This window comes from Notothenia rossii, assembly GCF_949606895.1.
Source record: "Notothenia rossii genome assembly, chromosome: 9".
Classification (NCBI taxonomy): domain Eukaryota; kingdom Metazoa; phylum Chordata; class Actinopteri; order Perciformes; family Nototheniidae; genus Notothenia; species Notothenia rossii.
This window is the reverse complement of record NC_136907.1, coordinates 9,393,243-9,404,577: the sequence shown is the minus strand read 5'-3', so window position 1 is coordinate 9,404,577 and position 11,335 is coordinate 9,393,243. Positions and strand designations below refer to the sequence as shown.

Below are 11,335 nucleotides of genomic sequence, written 5' to 3'. Positions count from 1 at the left end.
CATCATTCCTGCCATTGATTCAGCCACATACATTCAAAGGTCTGAAATATAAACTTCTGCCCATTATCTGAGTGTAAGCTGCAGCTCAAGCTCGATCAGGCCAGAATGGCGAGCGATCTCACTCTCCTCTCTGAACCAAGGGCAGACATCTCATGGTGTTACTGTATGTCAGGAGTAAAGCTGGCCTTCATGAATACTTCATACAGTGCCATCTTCCAGCCGGTGAAAGAGAGCAGAATAAGATGAGAGAAAATCCTGGTTAGGATAAGGACAGAGTTCATTTTTTGACCGGTAGGTGAAGGAGGGGGAAGTGAGGCCGATGCAGAAATGAATAATAAATAACGCTACTTTCTAGCTAAAGAGGAACTGTTTCTTAAACCCTGAGATTTAAGTGGACAATTGGGAAACAGGTAAGTGAAGCTGCACAGTTTTTTTACATACAAAGTAAGAAAGTGGTTTTCTTTGTGTACTTTTACTTTTTCTATGATCAATCGTAATTATGCTGCATGTAAGCGTGGTCAGTGTGGAAGTGTTGGCTGAAAGTGAGCATTGTAATATATAGGGATGTAACGATACAAAAAACTCACGGTACGATAATATCGCGATAAAAAGTCCACGGTATGATGTTTATCGCACTATTGAAAAATAAAGAAAAAAATGTGATTTTTTTTTTTTTTACTTTTTGTTTTTTCTTCATTAAATAATAAATCTGATTTGTACAGGATTTTAGTAGGATAGTAGTATTTTAAAGTGTCAACAATATAATAATCAGACACTGCAATAGAATAAATCAAGTTTCACTTTAGTTTTTCAAGTAACTCAACTCTAACTCACTATTTTACTCACTCAGAATCATCAAGGTTATCTTTGAGGAATATGAGCAGGCCCACATTTCCAGGTAGAAGCTGGTATGTGTGGTCGTTTACAATATCCTCTGCTGTGGAAAAAACTCTCTTGCTTGGTACTGCTGTTGCTGGGACAGAGAGATATGCTTTGGCAATGGGTGACAGCAGTGGGTAAAACTGTGCATTGTCTCACCACTTCAAAAACAATACAGTTGTTGCCAAGAAGGTGAGGCTTTTTGACAGGGCGAGATATAAATATACTGTTGGTACTTGTCTATGTCTCTAGGTATGTAAATGTAGCCCTGTAAATACGATGTTGGACACGCCTCCCTTGAAAAAGAGAATGATGATCTCAATGGGACCATCTGGTTAAATAAAGGTTTAAAAAAAAAAAAAAATTATAAAAAAAAAAAAAAAGATTATTTAAAACATTTGTTTTAAATCGCGGTAGATTTTTGAAAGTATCACGACGGGATTGAGACATCTATTTACCGCGATATACGATATATCGTTACATCCCTAGTAATATACACTATTTTCAGCGCTAAGAGGACACAGAAGGTAAAGCTCTGGCTTTCTACAATACAAATATGCTCAAATATACTACTCTACTATGCTTCTTTAAATATAAGGCAGGGCAATAGTAAAGCAATCTTATCAGTCCATCATGTGCTGGCTGGCTTAGTAGCTTTTGGAAATTAAATGTCACAAAAGTAAAAGGTCAGGGAAATCAGATTTATTTTAGCTAACGACATTCACAAATGTTCTCCAAACTTATATCGAGGAGAACTTCTTTTGATGACAGGAAGCAATTCATTTTTTAAAAAGCTTTTATACAGGGTGAGGGTAGAATGATCGCAGACTAGGGTGGTATTCACAAGGGAAATCAGATTAATCATTGCTGCCACCAAAGAATCCCAGATTCCCAGAGTCAACATGCCGCAGTATGATTCTTCTAATGTTGCATGATGTGTTGACAGATACTGTTCATTTGAGAGTGATCTGGGGAAATGCTACTCATCCCGGGGGGGATCTGCAAGATTCAATGAACGGAAAGTCATAGTTTTAAAAACTGTTTTTATCATTTGGCTCATGTGTCAAGCTGTAATGCTCCTTTAACGCAATTTCCAGTCCAGGCAGAGTTGACACTGAAGATCTCTTCACAAAGTAAAGCTCTGACTGGTGTAACCCAGCATGAGCACATCATGACTATCTAAATATCTTCAACGTCAACGAATAAAACTCTGTAAATCCTCACAAATAAATTGAAAAAATATGCTACTTATAGCTCTACTTGCCGAATCACCAAAATGCTTATAGACTACTACAAAATGCAGGCTACAATGTAGGTCCATTAAGGATGAAGAGACGGCACAACATTGTACTTCCTGTTTACCGTTTTACCAATTTAGAGCATTATTATGCTTGACACAAAAACTAAATATATATATATACTGTATATATCAATTCATGACAAAGGCACCACACACACACACACACACACACACACACACACACACACACACACACACACACACACACACACACACACAATCTGAGTTTTGTATTTAATGAGGTCCTTTTTCATGCTCAATTTTATCGTGACACAATTCTTAAAATAACCCTATTTTATTTCCACCTATGAAAAAATTGTATATTGACAGTTACAATTAATCTATAGCGCTGTATACAGTAATTGGCTGTTTTAAAAATATATACATTTACAAATAAATATATGGCACAGGCACACTTAACCAGTCAATCTGTCCTTACGGATCTCTCACACACACACACACACACACACACACACACACACACACACACACACACACACACACACACACACACACACACACACACACACACACACACACACACACACACACACACACACACACACACACACACAATCTGAGTTTTGTATTTAATGAGGTCCTTTTTCATGCTCAATTTTATCGTGACACGATTCTTAAAATAACCCTATTTTATTTCCACCTATGAAAAAATGGTATATTGACAGTTACAATTAATCTATAGCGCTGTATACAGTAATTGGCTGTTTAAAAAAAATATACATTTACAAATAAATATATGGCACAGGCACACTTAACCAGTCAATCAGTCCTTACGGATCTCTATCACACACACACACACACACACACACACACACACACACACACACACACACACACACACACACACACACACACACACACACACACACACACACACACACACACACACACACACACACACACACACACACACACACACACACACACACACACACACACACACACAGATGTCTCTTTGAGGTAAACTCAGCCTTTATCTGCCCACTGGTCAGCATGAATCTTATCTGGCTTGTTATGTTTTTCTTCCAATAGCCTCATTATCACGGCGAGAGAGGCGGAAGGGAGACATGTGCTTGACTCTGATCTACACATTCTCTGTTCCTCTATTAAGAGTGCAATGGATTTCCTATACTGTCACAGTGAGATAGAAAAGGATGATAGCCAGGTAAGGGTGGCCTCAAAGAGAGGAGGGTCACCAGTGAGTGAGACGGAGATCACTCAGTCAAACACATGCAGCCTGATGTTGGCTCGGAGAAGGAACCTTTCATTTAATGAGGCATTGAGACCCAGCGGGAAAACAAGCAGATCCCCCAGGTGATGCTGCTACAGCTATTGCTACAGCATTGTACACAGGACTCTTTTTTAACTTGAGCAATATACCTTTCTCCTCTCAATACGTAGGTGAACTTTAAAGACCAACAAACCTTGTTTCAAGAACTAGAAATGTCTTCTAATTGATTTACTGTTTTCAGTTTTTACAAAAGCTCAGGTTTTATTAGAGCGGACCAATGCAGTTTTTTTTAACAGAAGGCCAGCTGCCCATAATGACTCACAATCTCTCCAGTAAAGAGAGTTCTCATTTTTGACAAACTATTGAATAAAGTGTGGTGTATCTTCCCCCAGGAAAACATTTTACACTGCTGGGTGAGTTTGTGCACCAACAGTTTAGTTTGAGAAACGAAAGCATTTGGAAAGAGCATTTACACAATCATTTTTTGACTGTATTCGATTTTCTTTTATAGACACAAGCCGCTTTATTTTACAGAGCCTCGCTGGAGTCAAAAGCCTGTGAGTGTAAATCTATGGGAATATAATTGTACAGTAGTTTGTGGCCTCGTGGGTTCACAATTGTTTCTACACAAAGTACATTATGCTTATGTTACTTACTGTACATGCATGTAATTAAATAAAAATGTATTTTGGAGATTTGTGTAGTATTGCTACCTTTACTTAAATAAAAGATCTAGCTAATCCCACTAAGAACAAGTCAAGTACAGGACATCAACTCTATGAGTTTGACAAAACAATAAACATATACATTAGATAAACATAAATTCAATAATCAATATATATATACATCAAGGAATCAAGTGAACTATGTGGTGAGAATATAATAATAATACATTATATTTATATAGCACTTTTCTACAACTCAAAGACGCTTTACAGTATGAGGGAGGGTAGACAAACAAGGACAGGCAAACAAATACATTTAATTAAATAAACAGAAAAGGCAGTCAAGAGGAAGTTGATTGAGAGGGGGGAGGGGAGGGGGGCTTATGGGTAGACAGAGTTGAAGAGATGGGTTTTGAGGCGGGACTGAAAGACTGTGAGGGAGACTAGGAGCTGCCACTGAGAAGGCTCTGTCCCCAAAGCTGCAGAGTGTGGATGGGGGAATGGATAGGAGTCCGGCTGCGGTGGATCTGATGGACCGTGGGGGTTGATAGGGGCTGAGAAGGTTTGTGAGATAAGGGGGTGGGGGGGCAAATCGGTGAGTGCTTTGTAGGCGAGAACCAGCATTTTGTAGTTGATGCGATGGGAGACAGGAAGCCAGTGAAGGTCTTTGAGGACTGGGGAGATGTGATGGTCATTACACATATATAATATAGTCATTACAAACTTGCAACCCTCACCACACTGATTGGATGAAACCCCCTGTTGGAATATAACAGTATGGTATTACTATTGAAGCCAATAAAAATGCCCTAAGGTACAGTAGGAATACATAAATGTACTATTCTGAAGCAGAGACTCATTTTAGTAATGAAATTGTCTTGATTCTGCCTGTTTGGGTATTGCCATGCGAACAATGCGAAGTGCATTTTAGTGTGTTTACCAAAACACATTAAAATATGCGTTGAAATCAAACTGCAGCTATGAAAAGCCTGGATGAAGTTTGAAATGACAAAAAAAAAACTTTAAAAAGCCCTTGAAAACTACTGTCCATCAAAACAAATAGAAATAAGCAAGCAAATCACAAAACAAGTGAATAAAAGCGATTGACAAGATCGGAAATGTCTGTCAATCACTTCTTTTTTTAAATAAAAAAAGCGGGTTCTACTTCGCTCTACGGATGAGGCTGAGTTGGAGGCACAGGAAACACAGCCACAACTCACCTCGAGGTTTGCCTTTTGAAGCCACCACTGGAGTACCCAAGAAGACAAGAAGGGTTGGACGGACAGCGAGAGAGGCAGACGCCAGAAAACAGAGAGGAAAAAGAACAAAGAAAGAAGACAGAGCAACCAATTAGACAACCGTTTAAAGAACAGTGTGCCTTTATCTAGCGCGTATATATGGAAAAACAGCATTGTCTTTATCTTGATTGTCAATCACGACTGCTGCAACCCTCCGATCATTCAACCCTGAAAGAGAATGTCCCGATTTAGCTCATCAGCAAATTGAGACCTTCCAACGTGGCACCTTTTAATTAGTCACATCATCTGGATCATAGAAGGAAGCTTGTTGCGTTCTAATGAGCTGGCAAGGCCCCATAAGGATATGGGCATACTCTAGATATCATGTTTTCGATTAGTGAAGGCTGTGCTTCATTTGATTTCTCGTGGAAATGACAGACTTTATCAACATTTTACAGTTGATTATCTTGTTTTTATCAGATGCCTCTCTGGCTTCAATTTCATGTGTACCAAGAGACAGTAAGGATTTGCCTCCGTGTGCTCAGGACTAGAGGCGTGTATGCACACACTGGTGCGGCATCCTATTAGGTTTTGATTGACAGCACTGTAACAGAGAGGAGAAACACAGACACACTGTCGCCTAGACGATAATAAGCCATGATAAGGGAGGGTTCAATTAACACCTAGGTGAAAACCATATAGGCTTTTATATAGAATAGCCATGTACCAAAACAAAAGGTAACACAACCTAACCAACAACAAAAGCGTCACCTTTGAGACTTCGTGGCGGTACGAACACAGCAGAGAGCCAAATAAACAACACAGATTGTCTATTAGAGCGCGTGTCTGTGTATTTGCGTGTGTATCCTGAGGGAATGACTCTTATGCTTCACACACACTGCTTTGCCAAATTGATGGATCTATTGGAATGCCTCCAGTGAGCCTGAAAACCTGAACAGCTCTAAGAGACAGCGCCTGAAAAAAGGATGAGAGAGGAAGAACAAAGAGAATATCACTGCAGGTGGCGAGTCTGCGGGATATCAAATAATATCGTACTTTGTTTACGATTACAGATAAATAAATCACAATTCCATTATCAACCAATATAGAACTGTTTTCCTTGTGTTGGCTGAGACATTAACTATAACCACGTTGAAATTCATTGTCAGGAAAAGAGATACAAGCTGGAAGCTGGACACTCTTTGACTCTCAAATACACGTTGCTATGTTTGTATTATAGAGCCATCATATCCCAATGGCCAATTTTCAGTGACTGATGGAGATGATTATGTTTTTCTATTTCACAGGTTGCCAAGGTGCAAGAGAGAAAGAGTGAGAAAGAGAGAAACTGATCATTTCCTTGGATCTTTAAGGTACATTTAGACTAATCTCAATTTTACATCAACACTAATGCTTCTATGTGACCTAAACATAGGAGGCTTGAACTCTCTCCCCTCTCTCTCCCGAACTGGACTTTAACACCCCCACACACTCAGACACTCAAATCCAGCACCAGACACTTTTTTACGCTGCTATGGACAATCTTGCACTAATGTACATTCCCAAAGATATTGAAGTGTTATTTTGTATATATTGATTGTTGTGTTTTTTTTATCTTAATGTGTGCACATGTATACATGTGTCTGTTGAGTGTGTATATATAGGACATATTTTATACATATTTGTATTTTTATATTCGGGATTTGGATCTCTCTGTCTGTACACACAAACTGAAAGACTTTGACATACAGTATATGCCACAAAACCTGTGATCATGATCATGATGACCAGCAGGGCCGGCCCTCGGCATAGGCAGTATAGGCGAAGGCTAAGGGCGCATCAACCCATAGGGGGCGCCAAAAATTGGGGAGAAAAAAAAAAAAAAAAGTTAGAAATGTAAACAAATATATATTTTTTTATTTACTTTTTTAAAACACAATTTCCCAATTTTGGATCAACAAAGTAAATCTTATTATCTTATACTAACAGAACTGCGCATATATTGCATACAGCGCCCATAAACTATAGCACCCCCCCCCCCCCAAAGAAATCTAATTGAACTGCCCCAGCCCCAGTAAAAACCAGAGGTTTATGTGAAATTGTTCTTTTTTTGAAATAATGGTTTTAGTGTGCAATTATAGGTTTTAATTTTGTATTTGTCTTCATTTAAAATAAATCAAACTCCCAAAAAACATATACAGCTTCTGTGTGCTTTTATTAACATTGGAATTTACTGTGTAAGCGTCCGCGGGGGGGAGAGCTTTAGAGAGCTCTCTCCTGAAAGACTGAGCGGCTCTGATAACCTCAGCTCAGTGAGGCAAAGGCACACCTTTATATGATCATTATAGCTATAAAAAATAAGAGAATAGATGAAAAACAGGTATAAAATACTATATGACCTTAACAAGAAGTTATTATTAATAAACAAGAATACAGTTTGAAAGGGAAGTGATTTGTAAAATATCCATAAAGAAAAAGAAAATCTGCTTACAGTTCTGTTTCATATGGGTGTTGAGAGATGTATCCATAGATCTCCTAATGTTGCTCTCAAAGGGCACCAGATTGATGCTTTTAACTTCAATATAAAAAAAAAAGTCTTCCCGGGGGTGCATGCCCCCGGACCCCCCTAGAGGAGGTGTGGTCCCCCCTCACTTAAATCATGTTCAAATGGATAGAATACTAAATAGAGTTGCACAAATTCTTGTGTCCATATCTTTCTTTTTTCTCATGCCACAACCGTGCATGTGCGAGTCATAGTGAGTGTCTGCATTTGGGGGGAGGGGGGGAGGGGGGGGCCAGCTAAAATCTTGGCTAGGGCAGCAAATTGGTCAGGGCCGGCCCTGATGACCAGCATGCAAAAGTGAAAGTTCTTTATCTGTATTTACTTTGATTTGCAAAAGTCTTCTGGTTGTTATCAGTGGCGTAACAAGGTTTTAATTGGCCCCGGTGCAAATATTGTTTTAACGGTCTAATTGTGTGAGTTTAGCCGTTACATCTACTTGTTCTCTCTTGTCCTTTCTCTTTTGAGCGCCGCTCTTGTGCTTTGGTTTGCTGCACATTATAAATGCAAGCTATTACATATTTTATAATCCTACCGAACTTGCTGCTGCTAGCTACAGCAGGTTGATTAAACGGTTCGCTCGTCACGCAAGATATCACATGACATGAAAGGTAGCAAGGTCATAGGACAGACAAATGACAAATTAATTTAGGTTGCTTGGTTACTTTGAAGACTGCGTGAACCGGTCAATGCCATTGGGGCCAATATATATATATTATTTTATTTTATTTTAGCATTGGCACCTGGCCGGGTCTGGGCCCTGGTGCGTTTCACCGGCTTCACCGTCGATAGTTACGCCACTGGTTCCTACCATAATAGTATATCCGCACAACTCATGGGGATAAGTAAGACATGGGGCACAATATCCAAAAATATATACAAAGCTAAGCTACACAATACTGCTCCGACACAGGAATGGACACATACACAGCAGCCGGTGAACATTTCCCACTTTGCTGCTGTTTCGCTGGTCAAGAGGGAGAGGGGCCGACAGAGAAACGGAGCAGTGCTTGTCATATCTTCAGCATCACTTCCTTCTACATGAGACTGATGGCTTGATGAAATATTCCCTCAGCAGAGTCTGACCTCGCTTTACTCCTGCCTTTCATCCCTTCTGCCAAGGTAAGAGTTCCCTGTCACAACTGTGGATCTGTGATCTCTCCGAGTCAATACCCATGAAAAGAAAGACAGGTCCTGGAGACCAAAGGTGTAAAAAAAAACATTTGATATGGTTTTTGCAACTATTCACTTGTAACAACGGCAGAATATACAGCATACTGCAATAGGGAGACAGAGAGAGAGGAAGACATAACACAAGCAGTAAAGAAAATAAAAAAAATGGTTGGAGTCTCAGTCTTATTTACAACACTCGCTCCACTTGTATCCGAATAATACAGTTACCAGGCAACCAACACAACATTTTGGTAAATTCTGGCCAGCTGATATTGAACAAAACGCTTTCCAGTGCACTCTCTCATTCCCCCATTTGACCATGCTACAGTATGAACATTAGTATTCCCACTTGATTACACAATGGCCCCCTCTTACATGCTTTCAATACATCTGATAGGAAAGAATACACTAAGGATATCTAAGAAACTGGCACCTGAAATGTATCAAATATGGCTGTTGTTAATACATCGAGTCATTTTAACCTTATCCTTTAATTCCTCCTTTACCAGTGTCTCACGTGCAGTAAATTGTTACCAAAAAATGTAGAATAAAGTTACAAGAAGAATACATGTTGTCCACCATTTTCTATCATGACAAGCTATTTTTTGGTGTGGAAACAGGCATTCAAGGCAATAATTTCTAGGATTGTTCAATATATATTGTAAATCAGTATTTTATTACTTGAAAAAAAACGTTCTGCTTTACTTTAACTACCACTGTATTTCTTTTAAATCCACTGGTTCATTGGACCAGTAGATTGACAGTGTGGTGGATGTTCCAATTGGCTGCTGCACCAAACTGAGCAGTACAACAGCAGCAATAGAGCTGATTGTATCAAGTATAAGTTGCTATAAATTGGAATTGCTCTGCCCCCTACTGGTTAAAACACTTCCTGTAGCTTGAAGTTCATTTCATGGTGTCTTGCATGTACACAAAATAGTGTTTGGTGAATGCTCCATAGTTCCTTGACTTAGAAACCAGTGTTCTGTAAGTGAAAGTCCACTAATATTGAGAGAATTTGGATCTGTCCTGGAAGGAAATATGGTATAATCTGCATACATTTCATCATCTCAAAAACCTGGTTTATAACTCATTATTTTAGATAAAAATAATATTTTTGTTCCCCATGAAGAGTAGTAATTGTTCTATGAACATGAAGATTCATTCAACCGGCTTTTTAAGTATCAACCTATACCCAGCTTGAAGCTATTGGTGCACGTGTATTTAAACGCACGCTGTTTTTGAGACTGAAAAAAGTAAGTGACAGTACGGTGACAATAGGAAAAGCTCTGACATGTAAGCAGGTGGTGCTCTGTCTCCATCACCGTCAGCGGGGCGCCGTCATAAATAAACTGTGTGATAGTTCATAAAGACACCACCTACTGTGACACACACACTTACTGACACACACACACACTTACACATACTGTGATCATAGTATTCCCTTAGGGTATAACTCTCCTGGGAGGAAATGTGTTCATTCCCAACATCCTTCCTGTTTTCCTCTTCGTTTCCCTTCGTTTTCTGCCTTCCACTTAAGTTCATTTGGGAGTTTGTCTTACCTACCTTTTCATATATCCTCTGCCTCACTTTTAACTTTATTTTTCTCTTCCCTTTCTGTTTTTATTCCCCCTCTGGCTTACTTTTTCACAGAAGCAGATATATTCGGAGTCTGACATGAAGTGAAAAGCCTATGGAGATCGATGTGTGCAGCGTGGCTCTCTGAGCTGTCACATGGCATGATGGAGAGTTTAGCTTATCTTTCCTACAGAAGCAGCTGTTTTGCAATATGTTTGATGTACTCCGGGACCTTGGAATCCAACCAATATTCCACCGGTGAGCAGATTGCTGTAAAACCTTAACACGCTCTTTGTCAACTTATGACTTGGCCTGTACTGTACATGGAGCCATCGACCCACTCGGGCAATAAAACACTGAGGAGAATAAACATTGCGACACATATTCATCGCACACACATATGTGACTATTTTCATTACAACAGATTCATAAGGATAAAAACAGCTCAGAATTAACATAAGCAAATGTATTTAAATCACATTTCATTTAGCACAGCTTTTGCTAAGGGCTGCAATTCATCTCAGGGTAATAAAGGAGATGGTAAACAGTGTTAATAGATGGAATCAAGCTTACTTAACTCAGCTTATTGCCGCCATACTGCAAGCTTTATTAGATCTGTCTACCTTGCCCTTGTTTTCTCCCATTACAGGGAGACACACATCTGTTTGTTTTGTCATTTAATCTAGCATA

The 11,335-nt window shown here is 39.3% G+C and overlaps 1 protein-coding gene across 3 annotated transcripts in view; it reads right to left on the bottom strand.

The window, feature by feature from the left end:
• The window catches only part of cadm2a (cell adhesion molecule 2a), a 184,042-nt gene that overhangs the window by 64,031 nt on the left and 108,676 nt on the right, over positions 1 to 11,335 (bottom strand). For 2 of the 3 annotated variants that reach the window (XM_079647409.1, XM_079647411.1), the window contains exon 2: positions 5,317 to 5,343. The exons of the other annotated variant lie outside the window; for it this stretch is intronic. In XM_079647409.1, the coding sequence (XP_079503535.1) occupies positions 5,317 to 5,343 (27 nt within the window). The remainder of the gene's footprint in view (positions 1 to 5,316; positions 5,344 to 11,335) is intronic. 3 annotated transcript variants of the gene reach the window in all.